A 25,248-nucleotide genomic window follows, 5' to 3' on the forward strand; every position below is an offset into this window, starting at 1 on the left:
GTGTTACTACAATGGATTTTACTGCTCCTGTTCTATATGATTTCATATTATATAAAACAGTTAACAGTATGAATTTGTCTTCAGAATTAATTCTCTCTCTATTAAAGAGATTAATGGTATTTTCTCACATCAGCTCAGTACAGTGCCTGTTATTAAATACCGCTATTCCCGGGATAACCCTGGGAGTTAGAGATTTAGCTGCTGCTAACAATAAAAGCAACCTAATAATTTACTTTTTAACATAAAACTTAAGATTTCTAAATATTAAAAAGTATATTGAACTATGTTTTAACACCCTGGCAAGGATCTATTTAAAGCCTACAGATATTAAAAATAAATCTAGAGCCTAATTATCAGATGTGCTGAGCAGCCACTGAATTCAGTAAGTGTTGTGGGTACTCAGCAATCCTGAAAAATCAAGCTTTTAATTAATCTGCACGGACATGCTGTCTCTCATTCTTGGAATGCAGGCTCTTCCAGGCAGGAATCATTTTTTGTTGTTTGTACAGTGCCCAGCACAACAGTGACTTGAACTCTGTCTAACTACACACTAACACAATACAAATAAATAATACCGTAGTTACGAGTGGTATGAATCCACAGCAGGTACAGACACTTCAGTGAAGCTACTCTAGATTTTCCCTGGTGCACCAGAGAGCACAATCTGCTCCTTTGTTTGTTGTATTTCCTCTTTACCAATCCAGGAACTGTAGAGTTATTTTGATCTTTGCTGGCAGAAAAAAAAGACTAAGCATTGATGAGACTTATGTACACCGAATCCCTTGGTAACAAAGCCTATGTTTCTCAGCAGTAGACAGGCCAGTAAACACCAATACTGTCTAATCTGGACCTTATATTGCCAGTGCCAGTAATTTCAAAAGTTTCTATCTTAAGTTAATGACAATTTAGCAGTGCAACAGCCTTCTGATATGTATAATTTTTAAATATTAGTACTTTTTAAAAACAAATTTTTCCTGCTTCTTTGAAAACTATTAACTTCTAGAGATCAGCATCCTTATGTGAATGTCCAGGATGCTGTACCACACATCCTAAATTGATCAGTTACTAGTATTGCACTTACAGCAGCTTTTCCCTCCCCTCATGATTTGACCAATGACACCAGATCATCATCCATAACTGGCAGTTAGCACAAAGCTTTGAACAGGGAGATCGCAATCTGACATTATAGCCTATGAAACTTGTTTCCCTTTTAATTTTTTTAATGCATAGAAGTCTAATAAATTTATTACCCAAAATAATGGAAAGCCGAAACCACCCTTAAAACAGCACAACCTGTAAGAATTATTGTCCCACTATAGCATAATAATCCACAAATTTTCAAGGGACAAATCTCTTAATTAGAGGACCTGAGGGCCACAACCTCCCAGGTGCTAAACACTTCTGTGAATATCTTCCTCCACATTAAAGGAGGGAGCAAATTTCATGACTTCATGCTGTATTGATCTCTATATTGAGCTCAAGACAATACAACTTTGGGTTTACACTCCAGAGGGGTTGTGCACCTGAGTGCCTGGCAATTCCCTGAGCTTACTTCCCACACTGAGCTGATTGCAGACTCTGAGATTCTACAGCTGGATGTGTCCCTACCTGTGTTTGCGTGCGCAGCAGGACAGGGTGAGGGAGTCCAGGCTTGTGGAATGGGCAGGCTCAGTGGGACCCCAATAGATCAGGTGGCACCATGGAAGGGGGGTCCAACCCATCACAGTATGTCTATACTTATATCGCAACAGTGGCGCCACAATAGTGCTTTGGTATAGACACTACCTACGCTGACGGGAAGTGTTTTCCCATAGGCATAGGTAATCCACTTCCCCGAGAAGCTATAGCTAGGTCAACAGAAGAATTTTTCCATTGATTTAGTGCTGTCTATACCTGGGCTTAGGTTGACATAGCTACATCTCTTATGGGTAGGGATTTTTCACCCCCGAGAGATGCAGCTATGCCACTGTAAGTTCCCAATGTAGTTCAGCCCTGTATCAGAGTTCTCACTACAGGCAGCCAGAACTGGGGCAGGACAGACATTGTCCTCTCTGGTCCCATAGAACTTAACAGAAAAAGTGACCAGAACCAGAAGATGCAGAACCCTTCCCTCTCCTATGGATCTACGCTACCAGGGAGCAAATTGAGGGCCAGAGCTGCAAATGAAATATGGGACCTCTGTAAGGACAGGCTTGGGGTCACTTTACTGCGGTGGGGAAAATCCCACCCCTAATCCACCTCAACAGGACAACACGGGCATCTCCACAAGAGAACTCTTGCAGAGATTCCCCATTAAGTCACCTTATACGGTTAAAAGCTGCAGGAAAAGATAATGTGGCCATATTTACTATTCTATAAAAGACTGGGATTTGTCTGTAACAAAGAACACGTTTTTCTCAAGAAAACTAATTGAATTTTAAAAAGAGACATTTTAAAAACAAAAAGAACACCGCCACTTTATGTATCATTCACCCTACAAAAGTTATTCATAAAACAGGAGGGTGGATAGTAGGGTTGGGCAATGTTTTGTTTAATATTTCATCATTCGCAAAAGCTTTCATGTACAACAAAAAGGATTACTGACTAAATGAAATATCCCTTGATTAAAGCAAATTAATATTCCACCTGGAAAATACTATGCAAGCCTCTTTGTTTTTGAATGACCTCTGGGCCAAGTACAGATCACAGACTAACCAGTAAGTCTATCGAAAACCAAGTCTCACTCTTCCAAAGCTCTCTCTCGGGAACTTTAGCTAAACAGTTAAAAAGCTCTGTTTCCATTCAACCCAATATGTAAGGGTGGAAAAGCTTTTCAAAACATTAAAGAGAAACAAGGGAGGTCTGTTACCATTCCAAGAAGTAAATTAAGGTCTAAATTCTGAGACCGTCAAGCACCTGCAACTTCCATTAAAGTCAGTGGTGCTGGCTGTGCTCAGCACCCCTCAGTATTTGGCTCTAATGGTAGGATAACAAGTTTTTCCAGAATTCGCTGCTTTGGAACTTTTAAAACCATTACTGTCTTTTTGTATATTTGTTATGTTATGTCTTTATAGCTCACAGCAATAGTATAAATACATTTTAGAGGGCTATTATAATACAAGTTCCTGCAAGCAGTTCATCTGAATGTTGCTGAAGTACCAGGTTTAAATAATAACTAGCAAGCCACTTTTCCTTTACAAATATTAGTATGGAGAAGGAATAATGTTAAAAAAATGTAATAAAGGGCCATAATCGCTGTATTGAAGCTTTGCATATCCAGTGAGAAAAGAAATTAAAACAATGAAAAATGGAACAATGAATTAAAGTGACCTGGGATAATCTTACCCATTTTGATAAATTCACCCAGGAGCTACAAAGAATAGTTTTAGTTTGGATTATTTCAAGTGGCATAATTTGTTTGCTAAATTGTTACTTAAAACCTGCATCATACTATGTGAATTTAAAAGTTACTCTAATTAATTAACTAAATAATAAAGGAAAATTAAATGCGTGGCATACCAAGGAGAACAACAACTTTACTTTATCCGTTTCTGACTGGAATCTAGTCAGCTATAACTCACAATGTACCATTAGATCTGGCCTGAATTTTCCTAAAAGGTCATCCCATAGCCTAGCTCATGACATATTTGTACATAGATGACAAGTACATTATAGAAGAGGTAAGCTACTAAGTAAGCCATAAAACACACACACACACACACACACACACACACACACACACACTCTTCCATCAACTTAAACCTAACATGGCCAAAACTGAATTCTTCCTTTCCTCCCAAACTAACCCCACTCCCTCATTGCTATAACTGCTGACAACACCAACATCCACCCTGCCACCCAGACCCATAATTTAGTCCAGATTCCATCTCCCCTGACCATCACATCCAGGCTTTGTTCAAATCTTTGTTTCTTCCTCCTAATACTTCTAAGACACCACCTTCCTTGTGAAGGGGGTATTCCACTCACACATGCTGGGAAAGGCTTAATATGAGGCCAATTAACCAGTCTGCAAAGTCTGGTGGGTGGGGCAGGCCTAATTAGAAATAAAGCCCAGGGCTTGTTTCCATAAAAAGCTGAGTGAACCCAACTGAGGAAAGGAGATCTAGAGGAGAGGAGGTAGAGAGTTCCCGTTCTCTGGGAAGCAGTATGTAAGAAGACTGAGAAGAACAGTACAGCAGAGCTGACAGGCTACTGCCCAGGTAAGCTGCAAGCCTAAGTGGAGCCAGGGGCCCTGAGGCGCTGTAGCCTGCCTGTACCCCTGAGTAAAGGAAGGAGGATTCCAGTCCCTGGGCTATGGGATTGATTGAGGCACAGAAGCCTCTACTTAGGTAGGAAGATGGTATATAGTAGCAGAGGAATGCCTATGATGAGATGGTTGCTCACTGAACCTATCTGGAATGAAGGCTTGGTTAGTATCCATTTCTGTAAATGACTCTGTGGGACAGAATTCTACAAAGGGATCTGTTTGGAAAGCAAGGACACTCCTATGGCCGGAGTAGGCCGAAGGATAGTGAGGGAAACTGAGGCAAAGTTTGCTGCAACACCACAGCCAACCAGGAAGAGGAGTGTTGGATGACAACTTTGCCACCCCCTCACATCTCAGACATTGTAAATTGCTCCCATCTATTCTATCTAGCCCTCCCACAATCCCTCCAGTTCTATATATGAAATTCAAGCTTCTCGGCCTGACCTTCTGAACCATTAACAGCTTTTTTACTTCCTATATATCTGTTCTATCCTCTCACCTCCTGCCCTCTCCGCACCACTAATGACACTAGCCTCATCTGCCCACTTGTCCACAGTCTTCAGCCAAGATATTCCATAATGACTAGTGATTTTGGGTGCCCAACTTCAAGATGGGTGTCCAACAATTTATTTAAAAAAAATTAATAATTAAAAAATACCCCTTTACGGTGTCTGAAGTTGGGCAGACAAAAAGTGAGGCACCCAGTCATCCATCATTTTGAAAAACTTGCCTGGGTGCTTTCTTCCATGCTGTTCCTTATCAACAGAATGTCCTCCAAATTAATCCTGAATAAATCTCTTCTTCTATGACGACTATACAAAACTGGCAATATGACAATGGAAAGATTAAATACAATTTGAAGCCAACAATCTGGGGGGGGGGGGGGAATCTAAAATGGTATATAAATGTTGCTTGTTTTGATGGTATCCCTTTTCCTTCAGCCATCACACTTTGCCTGTCTGTGTGGGACTGTGTATTTTTCGCCCACGAGCGTGTATCTTTACTTTGTTTTAGTACATTGCCCTCTCCTGCTCCCTTCATCTGCTTCTTGGTCCTCCTAGAGTAAAGCTTTTGGGGGCATGTCTGCCTCTTATTATGCGTTTATACAGTGCCAGACACGGTGTGCGCCTGAACTAAAGTGGGACCACAAATATGACCGATCAAGAATAATCTACACCACCCTTCAATGGACGTAATCTCAGAACTGGCAATATATGTATTTATGCCTTTCCAAGCTGCATTACAAACTTTCAATTGTTCAAGTTTCAAAACAAAAGGTTAGATACAGGCCCGAGGCGGGGAGACGGATGGTTAATTTTATGTCCGGTACTAGACTTTATTCTCAACTGCAAGTTGCTGTTTTTGAAACAAAAGAAGCTAACGACATGGCAAAAGACAAACATTTTACACACCAGAACCTGAACTCATTCTTTCAAAGCAGACCATTCAGATCTGTAGAGCTTTTCAGTACTGTTGAACTCTTAGTATCACTTTAGTTACTGAATGAATGTTTACATAACAGATTAAAAAAAACACCACATGGATTATTGAGTCATATGGCCACACTCACTACCACCTCTGAGGATCCAGATGTCATGGTAACCACAAGAGGAAAGAGAGAGAGAGAAGTTTGTGACGTTGAAGTAAAAAGACTGAGTTTGTCTGTAGGGGCTTATTCACCCTAGTGTTTTATAGAGGACTAACACATTGGAAGTTATCTTAAAGAAAAAAAGGAGAGATAAATTTAGGTATTTGTGAAGTGTCCATTACTGCAGTATATTTTGCATACGTACAAATGGAAACACTTTCAAGATGGATGTTTTAAACTTAGCTAATTTTTATTTTGTTTTCAAGTGCACTCATCAACAGTTTGTTACACAGACAGCTACAGCACTCAGCGCTACAACATGCTTGCTTGCTTATCGCAACCATACTATTAACAATATTTTGTACTTTTTAAGATACCACACTACCATCAAGAAAAAAAAGTTAGTGTCATCATTTGGTAGTTTCACTTCACAACCGTAAAATATCACTTTTTCAAATGTCAGAAAAGGCTGAGACAACACTTGCAACATTTTAATGAATGCTGGCTTTAAAGTGATAGTACCGAGTCAAATTGTGACCCAAAGTTTAAGGTTTTTTAATATGAAATTGTTAACATACCTAAGTGTAACAGGATGGTTAACTTTCTGAAAGTGGAATTTTATCATCATCACAGGAACAGTGATTTTTCAAGTTTTCGAACATCTGATATGTTTTACCTACAGATCCAAAAAATAACGTTCGTTTGCTCAAAAGCGAAAGGATACGAGGCGTTCCTTCTGTCCTACACACCAAGTAGAGACATGCAGCAATTACATGGGTCATCTTTCTCCCACGGGTTAAGTGCTTGCTCACCGCCATCTTGAAAAAGTTAAAGGCAGTATCAAGACAATGCTGGTTGAGTTGCAACTGGTTTCCCAAGTGATGAATTTGACGTTTCCCTAAAAAAAAAAAAAAAAAAAAAAAACCACTCTTAAAACAATTTTGTAATTAATCCATTACCAACTTCAGAAAAACTTTGCTTAGGAATTCAAATTACATGGCATTTTGTTGGAGAAGAATGTTTTATTAAAAGAAAGAAAGAAAGACTAAGATGGCATATTATACAGTAAATTATTTTCAATATAGAACAATTTCTTAGATCATGTAGCTCCATGGAGATTATGCCTTACATTTTCAAATGTGTCCACTATTTTTGGGCACTCAATTTGAGACAGACTGATTTTCAGAGGGGGCCCAGCATCCCACTGAAGTCAACCAGAGTTTTGGTACTCAGCACCTCTGGGGGGAGGGGGGGAGGAGGAGGGTATCAGGGCTTAGGTCTCAATTTGGGCAGAACTGAGGCAACCACATTAGTAAACATCAAAAACGTAGGTCCATGCTTCTTCGTTTGGATGAGATAGCATCCAAAGTGTGCTAGACACTTTTCCAAACAGAGGAAGACTTGTCCCAAAGAGCTGGAATCTGGTACTTGGTCAGCTTTAGAGATGAATTTCTAAAAAAAAAAATCTTATTGTGGTACACGACTTTAATTGCAAAAAAATTACACATTTTGTGGCAATTCACCCAAAACTGATGAAATATGTGGTTCCCTTAACACACCAAAGCCATAAGGAGAGCAGCTTATGTCGAAGCTTATTCATGGTTGTCACTGATAGGGTAGAACTTCCTTCCTCTGAACATATTCAGAGAAGAGGCTTCATTTAAGGTTTAGCTGCCAAACTATGTTGATTCAGGAAAACAAATGTACACGTCTTCTAAGGTGAAGGCACTTTAGATGAGTCATGATAGGAAGTGGCACAGCTGCTAAGACTGACATGAAAAGCAAGGTCCAGCCCTCTCTCAAAGCTCTAGCTATGGGAAACCATGCTAAGAAGGGAATGTGAGGCTGACTTGGTGGAAAAGATGGGAGAAGTCATGACAAAAAGTCTTGGGTTCACTAACAATCAATGGGTCAGACAATAACACAAAAAAACCACACTTTAGTTCAATACACGAGACAGATGTTTCCACTACATGTTCTTACAGGAAACATGCATCCATTAATTTCACAGAGATGCTACAAACTTATAAGCATATTTGATGAGGTGAGTGTAAAATTTGCCACAGGGCTTATCCACAGTTTTTTCCAATTAAGGCAATACAATAGTGACAACATAATTGTCACAAAACTAACATATCTGTAGTTCTTTACCTTGTGGCATCTACTAATCAGGCCCTTCCTACATAAGCACCACTAACAATATGTTATGGGAGGTGCATAGTATCTGAAAAACCTTTAAGTCAACAAGAAAATTCTGACTTGGTTCCTGTACAGACACTCACTGAAATCTGACACTCACTGGTTCAGTGGAACTCATGCAAAGCAGAAAGTTGCACACAAACAGAGAACCACAGAACTATGTCAACCCCACCTCCGCACCAATAGGAGTTATGTGCGCTCATCAGCCCATAGCTGCTCTGGGCAATTATGCCTCACCCCATTTGTGTATTAGACAGGAAGCAAGACAGGTTTCATCTCCAAAGTTTTTTCAGATATGTAATATATAAGCTATTGGGGGCTGATCCAAAGCCAACTGAAGTTAATGGGAGTTTTTCAAGAATTTCAGGTCCTTGGTAGCCAAAAAAATTCAAATATAGTCTTCTCCCAAAATTAATTTACTGGCTTACATCTCCTCTCTTCCCCTCCATTGTGTTTTCTCCATAGCCTGCACCCTTCCAACAAAACATCCTCTATTTGTACCAGAGACTTCTCATTCCTCTTTGTTTCCATCTTGCCCTTTTATTCAGGGATCTGCTTTAAACTCCTACCATTCTACAAGCCCATCATATCAACAACCTTGCTTGTGTCTAAGAATTGTGTACGACTCCTTCTGAAAAACACTGATGCCTGAAGAACTCCCAAGAGACAATTACTTAGGTGCTCCTTTTCCCCAGGAGCTGAGTACAATGACTCTACAGAGCTCCACGCCCAGGTTGATACTGGGGCAATTAGGAAATAAAAAATAAATATTTGAGAACCAACTAAATTGTCAAATAATAATGTTGTTAATTAACGAAAATGCAGCAACTGTACAAGAGTGTGTTTGGAGTGTGCACAAGACACTCACTGATCTGGAAAAACAACCCATTTGGGAAAGGTGATACACTGCTTCAGAAAGAGGTGAGGAAAAAATAAAGGAAGAGAAAGAGAAAGGAAAAAATTGAGTGGTGCGTAATGTGTGGACTGTAAGGGAAAGAGGGAGGATGTTGGATGATACAATCAATAAGCAGATGGAAAAGAACATCCGGAGTTCGAATAGTAAAATGCAGGCTAACACCGACATCAAAGTGCTGCAAAGGGAGAGAGTGAGACCCATCCCTGGGCCTCTTCCTGCTCCACTGCTGCAGCTCCCAGCCCTGGGGGGGGGTGGGGGGGAGCCCCTGCTACTTCCCACATCTTGATGCACTGCTGATGCTGTTTACTCAAACTAAGCTGTGTTAATCAGAATTTGTAAACTCAACTGTAAAAGGCTGATTGATTACTCTGTAATCCAAACTAATTTAGGTTGTTCATGATTAATTTTGAAAGCACATTTTTAACAGAAGTTGTGTTATCTGATATTTCTTCACCCAAGAAGATTCTACTGCTGAGATAAAATTAATACATGTTTAATCCTTAAACAACTGAAAGGCTGTCTTGCTAGTGAGAACGGTGAACACACATTTATCTTTAATGAAAGGTATTCCTTAGCTATCTGGCATTATAGGATAAGAAAAAAAAAAATCACTCCAAGCACTTCAAGACAGAGCTATTGATCATAACAGTGCATTGTTCTTCACTCCTATCAAAGCTTATTTATGCTTGGTTTTAATCTCTCTATTTTGTTTGGATAGTGTTTTTACATCAGATCACATTTATATTCACATTTTAAAATGGCATAATTATTCTTAGTGATTTCTACAATGCATGTCTACCATTTATAAGTCAGTTGTTACCCTTCCCACAACAGATGGCCCATTACTGCTGATCTGCACACTTACTCCACCACCCATCTACGTATGTCACTTCTAGATTGTTCTAGGCAGAGAAGGAGATTTGCTTATGACTAGTGATCTGATAGTTTTAGAAAAGATTGCTTTTTCCCCATGACTTTAAAAGATATTTTTCAGCCATGTCAAAAATGTCAGAACTTGCTCTACAGAAGTTATAAGCCTCATTGCATTTAACAAAAAATAAATTTCATAAATCAGCAAACTGAAGAAAATTCAGTTACAGCTCATTGTCCATAGATAATTTTCCCAGACAAGTGCCATCAACTTCTGCAGAATCTGAACTTTTGTTTCATTTTAAACACTAAAAGCTAAGTTTCTATGTTATGTAAAACCTTTCAATATAAACAGCGTACAAATTGATGCAGTGGCGTCGGTCTGCTAGCAGTCAGCTCCAGTGACCGTGCAGACGGTAAGAGGTTTTCTAAACTGCAGCAGAGTGAAAACTAACATGAGCCTTATCAGCTTTCAACGTTCTTGAGAATCCTCTGGGCATCAGTGAAACTGAAAAGAATCCTGTTCATTATATTCTGCAGCAGTCTGGGAGACCAGGAACAGTAGCAGAGGAGTCAGGCATTGGAGTTATGCAATGAGGAACTACAAACTTATGCTGGAGAAAGGATGGAGCAACAAAAATATCTCTCACTCCAGCAGCTATATAGCTGAGACAAAGATAGATATACACTCCATATCTCAGCAGCCACGGGCCTAGAGGAAAAGGAGTAACAGATACTCCTCCAATCAAGTCACAGAAACCATGGGTCTTCAGATTTATCAGATGCCTACTAGATGGAGGCTGATATGAAAGATGAAGAAGCCTCAGAGGTCCAGGGAAAAACACCCTGGTACATAAGAACGACTATACTGGATCAGACCAATGGTCCAGTATATTGTCTCTGACAGTGGACAGTGCTTCAGAGAGAATGAACAGAACAGGGCATCTAGCCCAGTATCCTGTGTTCTGGCAGTGACAAGTGCCAAACACTTGAGAGTGAATGAACAGAACAAGGCAATTATCAAGTAATCCATCCCATCATCCAGCATCAGCTTCTGGCAGTCAAAGGTTTAGGGATGCCCAGGGCATAGGGCTGCATCCCAAACCATCTTGGTTAATAGCCACTGATATGCTTATCCTCCATTAACTGATCTAATTCTTTTTGAATGTGTGTCAACAATGTGATGCACTTGCAAAAAAGCTTAATATTCTGGGGTGTATTAACAAGAGGGTCATACGCAAGACACAGGAGGTAACCGTCCCACTCTACTCAGCACAGGTGAGGCTTGAGCTGGAGTACTGTGTCCAATTCTAGGTGCCACACTTTAAGAAAGATGTGGACAAATTGGAGGGAGTCCAGAGAAAAGCAACAAAAATAATAAAACATTTAGAAAACCTGACCTGCTAGGAAAGGTTAAAAAAGTAGTCATGTTTAAGTCTTAAGAAAAGAAGACTGAGGGGGAATCTGATAGTCTTCAAATATGTTAAGGACTTTTATAAAGAGGACGTTATCCTCCATGTCCACTGAAGGTAGGACAAGTAGTAGTGGGCTTAATCTGCAGCAAGGTTGATCTATGTTAGATATTTGGAAAAGCTTTCTAACAATAGCAAAGCTCCGGAATAGGCTTCCAAGAGAGGTTTTGGAATCCCAGTCATTGGAGGTTCTTAAGTACAAGTTAGACAAACACCTGTCAGGGATGGGTCTAAGTTTACTTGGTCCTGCTTCAGTGCAGGGGGCTGGACTTAATGACTGAAAGGCTCCTTCCAGACCTACATTTCTATGATTCTGAGATAAGATGGGTGAGGAGGCACAAAACATGATGTGGGGGGGGGGGGTGGTTTGATGAGAAAAAAGAAAAAAGTTACTGAAAACTACATAAGAGATAAACATTAGCTACAATGGAAAGATAAAGAAAGAAAAGTGAAGGGAAGCCAGGAAGGAAAAGGAAGTATAACAAAAGTAAGATGTCTAAAGTTTAAATACAGATTTAGAACATTTTATATATAAAAGATAATAGAACAGCTGGGCACTGCTGACAATTCCTTCACACAGAAGAGGGCTGGTGACACAAAACTTGGTCCTGAGGGTAGTAGGTGTCAGGTAATTTTTCTTGAAGCCCTAATTAAATAATTAAACTCTATCCTTTAATTTATCACCTTCCAACTGGTGTGGCAGAGCTCCGACCTTGTCCCACGCTTCCGGGCGGTTTATGCTAGCTTCAGAGGCTTACTGCAACCCTCCACATAGCCCTTCTCTCTCTAGGGCCAGGGATACAGTTTACTGAGCCCTTTTCATCATAAGCCAGCAAGGAGGTTGGTGAGAGAATTCCCACAGTCTCCTACAGTCTCATAACAAAACAGTTTAGCCTCCTGTCCTGACAGGGGCCTGTTTTCCCCTCTCAGGAGGTGTTTCTTAGTGGTGAGTTGGGGGAACCCGGGCCCACCCTCTACTCCGGGTTCCGGCCCAGGGACCCTAATGGTAGCAGCTGTTGGCAGCCACCCTTTCCCAGAGTTGCTACATTTCCCTGAACCACTTCTCTCCTGCTTCTCCCTTACCTTAGGGCTCCCCTACCAATGACTTGAGGGTGTCTTTATTAACCAGCTCTTCAGCCGCATTTCCTCTCCTCTGGCTCTCCTATGCCTGACTGGAGTGAGCCCTTATAGTATCAGAGGGGGCTTAATTAGAGTCAGGTGGTCACATTAGCTTAATGGCCTCACCTGACTCTTTGCAGGTTAATTGGAATCAGGTGTTCTCATTAGCCTAGAGCAGCCCCTGCTCTGGTCAGTCAGGGAACAGAAAACTGTTAGTCCAGTGGCCAGTATATCTGCCTTCTGCTACTCTGCTGTACCCAGCTGGCCTGGGTCTATCACACTGGATATTGCAGTTACAGATGTTACATATGAATTTCACTACATGTAAACAATGGAGAAAGTTAATGACTGAGCTTCAGCCTCCACGTTTAAATTTCCTTTCTTTTAACTGTTAGTCTTAGATTAAAAATAAGTTCAGGCTAAACTGCAGTGAGTCTTGGCTGTAAAATGATGTGCCCTGGTGATGTTATTTATCAAACAAGTCTTGAATGCTATCTGTTGCTGCTTTGAACTGAAAGATTTGTGCTTAAAGAGTGTGTGGCACATATTTAAGCAGAATTACAATTCCAAAATTTCTTCAGATTATCAGACTGCCCAAGCAAAGATTTCTTAAAATGTAATATGAAACCTATGTACTTCAACATGGCTGGTATGCCCCATAACAGAAAATAGTGTCAGCCCATTTATATGGATAATGTCTGTCTGAATATAAAAATACATTTAATCCTTGTCATTCATTTGCATCTACCCACACTTTTGCATCGATGACCTCTCTGGAAGGGGGAGGGGGTCGGGGTCTTTACTCTTCCCTTAGTCCTAATCCTGCTAACAAAAAACAGAAAAACAAACATAAGAACACACTGGGTCAGACCAAAGGTCCATCTAGCCCAGTATCCTGACTTCCAACTGTGGCCAATGCCAGCTGTCCCAGAGGGAATGAACAGAACAGGTAATCATCAAGTGATCCATCCCGTCACCCATTCCCAGCTTCCGGCAAATAGAAGCTAGGAACACCAGCCCTCCAGTCCTGACTAACAGCCATTGATGGACCTATCCTCCATGAATTTATCCAATTCTTTTTTGAACCCTGTTATAGTCTTGGCCTTCAAAACATCTTCTGGGAAGGAGTTCCACAGGCTGACTGTGCGTTGGGTGAAGAAATACTTGTTTTGTTTGTTTTAAACCTGCTGCCTATTAATTTCATTTGGTGATCCCAAGTTCTCGTATTATAAGAGAGTAAATAACACTTCCTTATTTACTTTCTCCACACCAGTCATGATTAGACTAGTCCGCCACCTGATGCGGCACCTGCGGTGCTGCTTGGCTCACTTGGTCTTTAGCTGCTGCGGCCGCTTCAGGTACTGATGGCCCTAGAAAAGGTCAGGGAACCCCTGCCACTTCCCGGAGTTGGGGGCAAATCTGGCTGGGCTGAGGGGGTCTGACCTCAGTGGTACCCCCGTGAAGCCCCAAAGTGGGCACATGGCCTGACATAGGTCCTTTGCCCACAGTTCCCTTGTTTTTTGGTGCCCAGGGGCTCCTTTTCTTTTGCCACTTCTTCAGCACCAGTGAGGGGGAATGGTGCTGGTAGGAGCCTGGTGCTGTTGGTGCACTCCGCACCAAAGGCAAAGTACACAGCATGGGGTCCACAGTAGAGGGCTCCAATGCAGGGCAAAGCACAGCCTCCATGAGGAGGGCCCTCAAGCGGATATCCTGCTCCTTCTGTGTTTGAGTTCGAAAGTTTTTACAGATCCGACGTTTATCTTTCCTATGGGATTCCCCCAAACACATCAGGCAGCTGTCATGGGAATCACTGATAGGCATTTTCCAGCTGCATGTCGAGCATGACGAAGCCGCCGGGAGAGCAGAGCATGCCCCGCTCAGGGACAAAGTCCCAGCCGGGACCCTATGTACACTAACCTAACTCTACTAAACTATGTACAGATAAGAGAACAAAAAGCTATAAAGAACTGCTAATGCTTTTGCAATCTGCAAGACAAGACACTCCAACCAACTGTCACGGGTGATAAGAAGGAATTGAGAGGGCATAAGGTCGGTGGCGCCTAATATACAGATGCATGAGCGTGGCAGTCAAGGAGGTGCCGCAGCCAACCCTACAGATACTGCTAAGGCAGAAATCTCCAACAACTGTGCACGTGGGCGCACATGCACCTAGAATGGAATCGACATGAGCAAGCACTCGAAGAACAAGATCATCCTCTAAATATGGATATCCAGAATTAGTTAAATTATTTATACTCCATATTCCCTGGGGCTGTAAGGCATGGAGAAGACTTCTGCTGAAAATCAGTACTGGCTAAAGACGGAATGACCAATATGTAGAAGCATTTGGTTAATTTATATATTGATGGCACTGTGGTTGCCTACCAGCGTTCATTGCAGAGATGAAGACTCCTCTGTGCTGAGATTGCAAGTGCTCCTAAGGACTGGACTTTGCTTGAGAGAAGGAAGAACCTTTACTGAATTTACTTTGGGAATGAATCCTAGGATAGTTGTGAGAACAATTTGTCTGAATTAAACATATAATACTGGATATCATTAAAGAAAGCTCCCATCTTCATACGATTGTCAGATTGAAGATAGCCATTATTAAAGTCTACTTTAATGGATGGAATATAGGATGACAACTTACTGGGGTGAATTGGGGTAGCATTATAAGAACCATTATGAGGCTCCAAGGTTGTGCTCTATGACCTTGTGGTCTGGAATCAGGGTATTTGTCTCAAGGAAGCATTTAATGTGAGAATTTGTATAAACCTTTTTCTTTTTCTCCAATTTAATCATGAAAATCATTCAGGCTCATTAACATAATAGAACTTCTTAGGAAATCACCTATTTGAATATAATTATATAACTTGCTTTGTGGTATTCTCTGTTAATTTTTTTTTCCTTTTAAGAAGGATTCTCTTTGCTTCAATTCCAACTCAGAAGCAGCCTTTTTAGGTTGAAAATGTTAGCCAAAAAAAATGCTGTCAGTTGACTGATGAATGATTATATAAATCAATCACCTTTAGCTTTTTTATTTTCGTAAGTTATAGACCAAGGTTTTCAAACCTGAGTGCCTGAAGGTAAGCTTCTAAAGTTTTAGGTTCCTAAATGTGAGACTTTTTCAAAAGGTGCTGAGCAACTGCATCTCACTTTGAAGTCAGATTTCAGCCCCATTTGTGGATGAGCAATAGCTCCTTGCTACTCAGCAGATCTACCAAAAAGCAAAGGGGCAAATCATTACTACTTATTTAGGGTGTCTAGTCTGCAGTTTAAACCAATAATCACCAATGCAAAAACTGGAGAATCCATATTTATAAAACTCACACCAAAAATCAATTTTTGAAATGCTGCACTTTCCATTTCAGAAAATGTCTTTTTTTAAACTAGAAAGCATGAAACAAGAAATATATCCATTAATTATCAGAAAATGCTCAAAGAAAGCCAGCATTTGATATTTCATATCCTACAGTAACAATGTTCAATTGATGACAGAAAGAAGTATAACTGATTAATTCATTTTTGATTAAAAGAAAAATGTAGACAGCTCTCACTTCTACTTGTGTAAATCTAAAATAATATATTATACCCTGAGTGGTTATGACAATGACAATATTTAAACTTTTAAGAGCATTACCAGTTATAAGCCTGTTTTCAGTTACTCATAATTTTCTTTATTTTTAAACCCATTTGTCTGATGTGTTTTAGGCTTAGTCTCTGTCCATTGATGGTCCATTCCCTCCATGTTTGCTTAAAAATGGGTCAGGTGTTTGAGTACAAGGACAACAACAAACCTCGCCATTTGATAAAGTATTTACAGCTCCCATGATTTCCCATCCTAATGGGATTCCCAGAGCTTGACCCTTACTAGCTTGTTTCCCCAGGTAACTTGTCTCCCAGGACTCTACATAATGGAGCTATCTTACTACCTGGCAACTCATACTACATACGGAATAGCTTTGGAGAAAACTGAATGGAACTTGGTTTTTCTATGTATGATCCTTCCCCCAGTCAAAAGACTTCCTAAATAGGGGAAACAGCCATAAGCTCACTGAACAGAGAACAACAGAGGGCGAAAAAGTCAGGCATTAGAGACTTAGAATTTCTATAGAAGTCTCCTCCTGTAGCAAATTGGAATTTATCTTACCTTCAAAAGTCTGAAACTTGTGTAACTAAACTAAATGCCATCCAGCAAACATAATTCTAAAGTTACTTCCAACTTATATATACATACATGATTCTTCAGTCTAAGTCCCTTTGATCAAAGATGTATGAGGCAGCTATTGTTATATCTGCTACTATTTGGCAGAGGAGTAGGGGCCTTGTAAGTCAACTTCACAATGAAGAAATCACTGGTCTGTAGTATGGATATAGTACTAGTGCAACTTATTGTATTTACACATTACATCAGTCCTAGAACAGAGATAACGGCATATAGGCAATCCCTTTCCGAACTCTCGATCAAACATCAACGCTCAGTTTTCAGGGAGCGGCAGCTCTGCCTCAAGAAATGACTTCGAGATTAAGGACATAGCGAATTCCCTTGTTGCTTGTCACAGCTCCCAAATAAACTACCAGGGGACCAACACCACTATATCATTTTATTCCAAGACTGTTTCCTTATATGCTAGTAAAAACTTGTAAAAATATGTGTAACAGCACTATCTAGTGACCTTTGCTATAAGAATATTTTAAAACGTTACTGTGCAGTATCTCTATTAATGTGAGATTTATGTAGAAGAGCTGATTTTAATTCTGGTCATGAATAATCTGAAAAATGTCAATCAAAATGCATGCCTCAATAAACAGAGTAACAGCTTGAGACCCCACTAAAAAAGAGCAATTCTTTTTAGTGCTAGGTTTAGTCAATTTCTGCTGGTAAGTGGGAAAGGCTCTCAACAGCCAATTTAAGAAACTTAGGCATTCCTATGAATGCATTAATATATCAAAGTTAATTTATCATTTGTCTAAAGAACAGTTTTATGTTCTGTACTAAAGGACATCTCTGAATTAGTGACAGTCAAGCCCAGGTTATTAAAGTGATAGCCTTTAAAGCGGTTAAGAGTTAAGCAAAATGAATGAACCACTTCAAAGCGTATAGGAAATGTGTCTACGTTTAAACAACTGTTTTAGAAATATTGTTAGGCTATTAAACTCCATTGCTGTTCAAGATGAAATGTCAGAGAACATTTAATATCACATTGAAAATTCTTCAGAGAGCTCGAAATGGAAAAGTGCTCCCTAAAGATGCAGCCTATATAAAACAAAAAAGGCCTGGTCTACACAAGTTTGTCGGATTTAGCAGCATTAAATTGAATTAACCCTGCACCCATCTACACAACAAAGCCATTTTTTTCAACATAAAGGGCTCTGAAAACCAATTTCTGTACTCCTCTCCAATGAGGGATTAGCGCTGAAATCGATATCACCGTTTCGAATTAGAGTTAGTGTGGATGTAATTCAAAGGTATTGGCCTCCGGGAGCTATCCCACAGTGCACCATCGTGACCACTCTGGACAGCACTCTGAACTCGGATGCACTGGCCAGGTGTACAAGAAAAGCACCGGGAACTTTTGAATCTCATTTCCTGTTTGGCCAGGCGAGCTCATCAGCACAGATGACCATGCAGTCCCAGAATCAAAAAAGAGCTCCAGCATGGACCGAACGGGAGGTACTGGATCTGACCGCTGTGTGGAGAGAGGAATCTGTGCTATCAGAACTATGTTCCAAAAAGACAAAATGCCAAAACATTTCAAAAAATCTCTGAGGCCATGAGGAACAGAGGCTACAGCAGAGACACAACACAGTGCTGCGTGAAACTTAAGGAGCTCAGACAAGCTTACCAGAAAACCAAAGAATCAAACGGATGCTCCAGGACAGAGCCCCAGACAAGCCGCTTCTATGCTGAGCTGCATGCAATTCTGGGGGGGGGGGGGGGGGCCACCACCACTACCCCACCCCTATCCATGGACTCCAATGATGGGGTACTCTCCGCCATGCCTGAGGATTTTGTGGACGGGGAAGATGAGGAGGACGACGACGAGCTTGAGGAGAGCACACAGCACATCATTCTCCCCGACAGCCAGGATCTTTTTATCACCCTGACTGAAATACCCTCCCAACCCAATGAAGCCGGAGAAGGGACCTCTTGTGAGTGTACCTTTTTAAATATAATACATGTTATAAAAGCAAGCATTTTTTAATGATTAAGTAGCCCTGAGGACTTGGGATGCATATGTGGCCAGTACAGCTACTGGGGAAGTCTGTTAACATGTCTGGGGATGGAGCAGAAATCCTCCAGGGACATCTCCATGAAGCTCTCCTGGAGGCACTCTAAAAGCCTTTGCAGAAGGTTTCTGGGGAGAGCAGCCTTATTCCATCCTCCATGGTAGGACACTTTACCACACCATGCTAGTAGTAAGTCATCTGGTATCGTTGCATGACAAAGTCTGGCAGCATATGGTCCCAGTGTTGGCTGGCATTCAAGCAACATCCGTTCCTTCCTTCTCTCTCTTTGTTATCCTCAGGAGAGTGATATCGTTCATGGTAACTTGGTTGAAATAGGGGAATTTAATTAAGGGGAAATTCAGAGGTGGCTGTTCGTACTGGGCTGTTTGCCTGTGGCTGAAAAGAAATCCTCCCTGCAGTTAGCCACACACCGGGGGGGAGGGGTCAGGGGAGGGGCGCGCATTGGCGCTGAGCTGTACACGTTTATCTTTTTAAATACTTCGCTCCCTTTTTTTTTTTTCCCTCCAGCAGCTGCAAATGTTTCAAGCCTCCATCCTCCATCCCAAAGGCTCTCTCAGACAAGGCGGCAAAAAAACCGCACACGCGATGAAATGTTCTCTGAGCTCATGCAGTCATCCGGCACTGACAGAGCTCAGCAGAACGTGTGGAGGGACACAATAGCAGAGTGCAGTAAAGGCCGAGGAACGTGAGGAGAGGTGGCAGCAGGAAGATCAGAGGAGGCATGAGACAACGCTGGGGCTACTGCGGGATCAAACGGACATGCTCCGGCATCTGGTAGAGGTTCATGAACGACAGCAGAATCACAGACTGCCGCTGCAACCCGTTTAACTGCCCTCCCTCCTCTCCAAGTTCCATAGCCTCCTCACCCAGACACCCAAGAACACGGGGAGGAGGCTGCAGGCACCCAACCGCTCCACCCCAGTGGACAGCCCAAGCAACAAAAGGCTGTCATTCAACAAGTTTTAAAGTGGCCTTTTCCTTCCCTCCTCCCAAACCCCACTCCGGGCTACCTTGTGAGTTATCTCCCTATTTTTATAGTCAATTAATAAAGAATACATGTTTTTTAAATGATAGTGACTTTTTTCCTTTGCAAGCAAGCTGTGATCGAAGTGGGGAGGGTGGGTGGCTTACAGGGAATTTAGAGGCAACCAAGAGGGCGGATTTTCATCAAGGAGAAACAAACAGAAGTGTCAGAGTACCCTGGGCAGTCATGAAACTGGTTTTCAAAGCTTCTCTGATGCGCACCGCACCCTCCTGTGCTCTTCTAACTGCCCTGGTGTCTGGCTGTGCGTAACCAGCAGCCAGGCGATTTGCCTCAACCACCCCGCCGCCATAAACGTCTCCCCCTTACTCTCACAGATACTGTGGAGCACACAGCAAGCAGTAATAACAGTGGGAATACTGGTTTCGCTGAGGTCCAAGAGTCAGTAAACTGCGCCAGCAACCCTTTAAAATTCCAAATGCACACACTACCGCCATTCTGCACTTGCTCAGCCTATAGTTGAACAGCTCCTTACTACTGGCCAGGGTGCCAGTGTACGGCTTCATGAGCCAGGGCATTAAGGAGTAGGCTGGGTCCCCAAGGATAACAATAGGCATTTCAACATCCCCAACAGTTATTTTCTGGTCTGGGAAATAAATCCCTTCCTGCAGCCGTTTAAACAGACCAGAATTCCTGAAGATGCAAGCGTCATGAACCTTTCCTGGCCATCCAATGTTGATGTTGGTGAAACATCCCTTGTAGCACCATTGAAAAGTACCCCTTGCAGTTTATGTACTGGCTGCACTTGTGGTCCAGCCCCAAGATAGGGACATGCGTTCCATCTATAGCCCCACCACAGTTAGGGAATCCCATTGCAGCAAAGCCAGCTAGCATTTCCCAGAGTCACTACCTTTGATAGCAGCAGCTCAATGATTGCGTTGGCTACTTGCATCACAGCAACTCCCACAGTAGATTTGCCCACTCCAAATTGATTACCGACTGACTAGTAGCTGTCTGGCGTTGCAAGCTTCCACAGAGCTATTGCCACTTGCTTGTGAACTGTGAGGGCTGCTCTCATCTTGGTATTCTTGCACTTCAGGGCAGGGGAAAGTAAATCACAAAGTTCCATGAAAATGCCCTTATGCATGCGAAAGTTTCCGAGCCACTGGGAATCATCCCAAACCTGCAACACTATGCAGTCCCACCACTCTGTGCTGGTTTCCCGTGCTATGACGTCTGCTCGGGCAATCCAGGGAAAAGGGAGCAAAATGATTGCCTGCTGTTGCTTTCGCAGAGGGAGGGAGGTTGACTGACGACATTTACCCATAACCACCCGCAACAAATTTTTGGCCCCATCAGGCAGTGGGAGCTCAGCCCAGAATTCCAATGGGCAGCGGGAACTGTGGGATAGCTACCCACAGTGCACCGCCCAGAATGTCGACACTTGCCACGGTACAGTGGATGCACACCGCCAAATTAATGTGCTTAGTGTGGACGCATGCAAACTACTTTATACAATCTGTTCCCAAAAATCGACTTCTGTAAAATCGGAGTACTATCATAGTGTAGACATGGCCAAACACAGTGACAAAAATCCTGTTAGAACAAGATATTTCTCATCTTTTTCCTTTTTAAATTGCGTGGATAAATTATCAGTCAGACCAGCTGGGGGAAGGAGGGAAATATGTATATAGGCCTGAGGCACTGCAAGCAGTGTGTCCATCTGCTAGCAGCAGTCAATGAACAGAACATTTTTTAAAAGCCTCCCACCCAACTTCAGTCAAGTCAAAATACTAGAGAGAGAGAGAGAGAGAGAGAGAGAGAGAGAGAGAGAAAGAAACCACCACCTTCCTCCACTCTGACTGCAAAGGCTTGCAAGTACCAGGACTGTGGTATATAAATATATATGTAAAAAATAAAAAAAAACATTTGAATCAAAGGGTGAGTTGACTTCAGCTGCAAACCTCTCTGTCAATGAGAGAACACATTTATTCTTTTCAGACCAAGGATGCTGACAAACTTCAAAAAATTAGATTTTACTTCATAGGCTGCCAATAGAGACAAGAAAAAGTTTATCCAATCTGTGGGGAAATATAGTTTTGGGCATACAGCTCATTGCTTTACTGTCAAGATACACAGTTGAAAGACATTATACTGATAGCACACAAAATCAAAATCTTCACCACTCACAAAACGAATGTAGAAAAGAAATGGAAGTGGGTCAAATTCTTGAGCCAAGTCAAGAAAACTGTTTGCCCATGAATGCTCCATGGGAAAAGGAATCTTTCCCCACAGCTTGTAGAATCCCAGCAAATTTACTCTAGGGCACTGTTTCTCGCATGAGGCCACCAGGGGATTTCCCTGCAGCCCCAACAGCTTCCTGGGCAGTTATGGGGAGGCAGCAGCAAAGTATCAGCCTCTCCTCCTTCCACTCCCTCCTTGTTGCTCCTGGATGTGCCACTCTGCACTTCTCTGGAGACAGGTGAAGGAGTAAGGCGAGTTCTCTACCTTTGGGGGAGGATGGGAACTTAGGGATCCTTAGTGGGGCTCGGACTTCAGCCTTGCGGGGGGTTGGGCGGTGGAGACTTAGGGAGCCTGGCTGCAGGCTACTGCTCCAGCCTCCAAACCCTGGCCCTGGCATGTGGCACTGGCCCCCAATCCTGCCGGTGGCCACTGGCCCCAGCGCTAACCCGTCTGTGTGCTCCGACCCCAAGCCCTAGTCACTGACCACAGGTGCCAGCCCTAGGCAATGACCCCGAGCTCCAGCAGCTACCAGCCCTGGGTGCAGATCCTCGGTGCTGGCCTTGGGCCCAGCGGGTGCTGGCTCTGGATGCCGACCCCTAGCATTGGTCATGCGGCATCAGGTGTAGACCCAAAGCGCCAGCCTCAAACCCTGGCAGCAGCCAACCCCAGCCGCGCGCTCCAACCCCCAGCCCTGGCTGCTGACCCCAGGCACTGCTCCTGGATGTCAACCCTGGATTCCGGCAGGTGCTGGCCACGGGCACCAATCCCCAGCCCCAGACGCAAGACCCAGGTACAGATTCCCAGCCTTAGTCACGCAGCAGCCGGTACCAACCGCAGGCTCCAAGTGCTTGCCCTGAACGCCACCCTCCAGTTCTGATTGTGCAGCAGCAGGCTCCGGTGGATGCTGGCCCTGGACACTGACCCTTATCCCAATTGTGCGGCAGCAGGCGCAGACACAAGCGCCAATCCCCAGCCCCAGTCACACAGCAGCAGGTGCCGGTTCCAGGAGCCAACCCCCAGCTGCGTGGCAGCTGGTGCTGATCCCCGGCCCCACAACTGCAGGTGCCAATCCTGGGATCCAGTGGGTGCTGGCCCAGGGCGCCAACCTCCAGCCTCAGTGCCAACCCACCCCTCCGACCATGCGGTGGTGGAGCCCCGCATCCATCTCCCCTGCCCTCTGCTGCCTCACCCCACACCCAGGTCTTGACTTGCTGTGAAAAGTGATCTTAAACATACAAATATCACTTTTCACAGCATTATTTTTATTACTGAGTCCACAAAATAAACCTACATAAATGAATTCCAATGATCTGGATATGTATACATTAGTGGTCACCAACCGGTAGATTGCAATCGACTGGTCAATCGTGGTGCCTCTGACAGTCAATCATGATCTCCGGTGATAAAAGTCCAGCAGCGCAGCAGGGCTAAGGCAGGCTCCCTGCATGCCCTGACCCCGCTCCCAGAAGCGGCCAGCACGCCACTGCGGCCCTTGGGAGGGGGAGAGGGCCTCCATGCACTGCCCCTGCAGCTCCCATTGGCTAGAAACAGGGAACTATGGCCAATGGGAGCTGCAGCACACAAAGCCACATGCCCCCCTTGGGGAAGCAGGGGCATGCTGGTTGCTTCTGGGAGCTGTGTGGGTCTAGGGCAGGCAGGGAACCTGCCTTAGCACCTCTGTACCACTGACCAGGTGCCACCTAAGGTAAATGCTGCCCAGCTAGAGCCCACACCCAAACCCTCAACCCCCTCCTGGAGCCAGCACCCCGAACCCTCTCCTGCACCCCAACACCCTGCCCCAGCCCTGAGCCCCCTCCCAGAGCCTGCACTCCCTCCTGCAACCAAGCACTGCCCTGGCCCAGAGCCCCCTCCTGCACTTAAACTCCCTCCCAGAGCTTGCACCCCTCGCACCCTGCTGCACCCCAACCCCTGCCCCAGCCCGGTGAAAGTGAGTGAGGGTGGGGGAGAGCGAGCGACAGCGGGAGGGGGGATGGAGTGAGCTGGGCGGGGCCTCAGGGAAGGGACAGGGTAGATCCTGTTTTGCACTTAAATTCAAGAAGTGATCTTGTGTGTAAAAAATTTGGAGACCACTGATATACATACATATTTATTTGTTTTTCCTAAAGTTAATTAAGTATTTGAGGAAAAATCGTCAGTGCGGCCACCAGCAACCCACCCCTCCAACCATGTGGTGGCGGAGGCCCCCCCATCCATTGCCCCTGGCCTCTGCTGTCCACCAGCAAGAGTTGGTGGCCGCACTCTGAGGCCACCAAAAAATTTGTTGCAAGAATCCCTGCTCTAGAGTCACTACTGCAGTATGATAGGGCATGGCTGCCTTGCTGGCAAAGCATAGCGTGACTGGCATTGCCTGCATCAGTTTCCCTCCACAAAGTTGGCTTCCTCTGCTTCCCACACATCAATGCCAAGTGATAGAGTTAACCCCATCTAGGGTAGAAAAATCCAGCTAAAATGTCCCAAACAGACAAAAAGGATCTTCTGCCCTCTAGGTCCTGTTCCCAGACCCTTTGAGAATCTTTGAGGCTCTGGGATAGAGCACTCTTCCTCTGCTGGGCTCCATTCCTTGCATCCTTCCCTTGCTCCGGTACAACACACTGGGCCTCCAGGACGGCTGCTCAAGTACCAGGCCTCCTGCAGGCTCAGGCTCAGGATCTCCCACAGCAGCCTTCCTTTTTGCTCTGGTTCCAACCCCCAGACAAATCTCAGTCAGACAAAGGCCCAGCCAACCATTAAGCTATCATTTGACCTGATTTAGTCCTACCCACTCAGGCTGGGAAGCAATTCATTATGGGACAGGTGTGGCGGGTCTCATCTCCCCTTAAAGGGGTGAATCACTCTGCAGTTTCTGCAGCAGATGCATCACCCATATCCAGCAGGCCCATGGCCCATGTATTTGACATGTATAGTCAAAGATTTATGGCCCCTTCCATCCCCAGAAATCCTCTGCATGCTACCAGTGAAAGGGCCCAACAGAGTATACCTCTGAAGCGCATAAAATGTGAAACCCACTGCGTACACTCCCCATGTCCTCCTCCATGCAGCAGAATCACACTAGTCTTGTATTAGTAGCCTTTGGCCAGAACATGCCCATGGGTGTGGTAGGATGTAACCCAGTGAAAGCATCCTTATACCATCCTGCTAAAGTGTCTCAAGCTCATTCAGTGAAGTGAACTGAGAGTACATTTTCAATGTGTCAAGTGAGGAAGTAGGGGCTGCAAAAAATGTTGTACATATAGATGAGATTTTTCTCCCAGAAATTAGGAGTTACTTTGCCTGTAAAGTCACCTGTCACATCTCAAACACATTAAATAAATGTGTATAGATGGTCATTATGCCATGCAG

At 43.6% G+C, this 25,248-nt stretch overlaps 1 protein-coding gene across 4 annotated transcripts in view; it reads right to left on the reverse strand.

The window, feature by feature from the left end:
• The window catches only part of BRF1 (BRF1 RNA polymerase III transcription initiation factor subunit), a 225,665-nt gene that overhangs the window by 164,280 nt on the left and 36,137 nt on the right, over nt 1-25,248 (reverse strand). For all 4 annotated transcript variants that reach the window (XM_038404984.2, XM_038404982.2, XM_043517889.1 and 1 more), the window contains exon 3: nt 6,559-6,732. In XM_038404984.2, coding sequence (XP_038260912.1) covers nt 6,559-6,732 — 174 coding nt within the window. The remainder of the gene's footprint in view (nt 1-6,558; nt 6,733-25,248) is intronic.

Source organism: Dermochelys coriacea, chromosome 6, assembly GCF_009764565.3.
Source record: "Dermochelys coriacea isolate rDerCor1 chromosome 6, rDerCor1.pri.v4, whole genome shotgun sequence".
NCBI classification, from domain to species: domain Eukaryota; kingdom Metazoa; phylum Chordata; order Testudines; family Dermochelyidae; genus Dermochelys; species Dermochelys coriacea.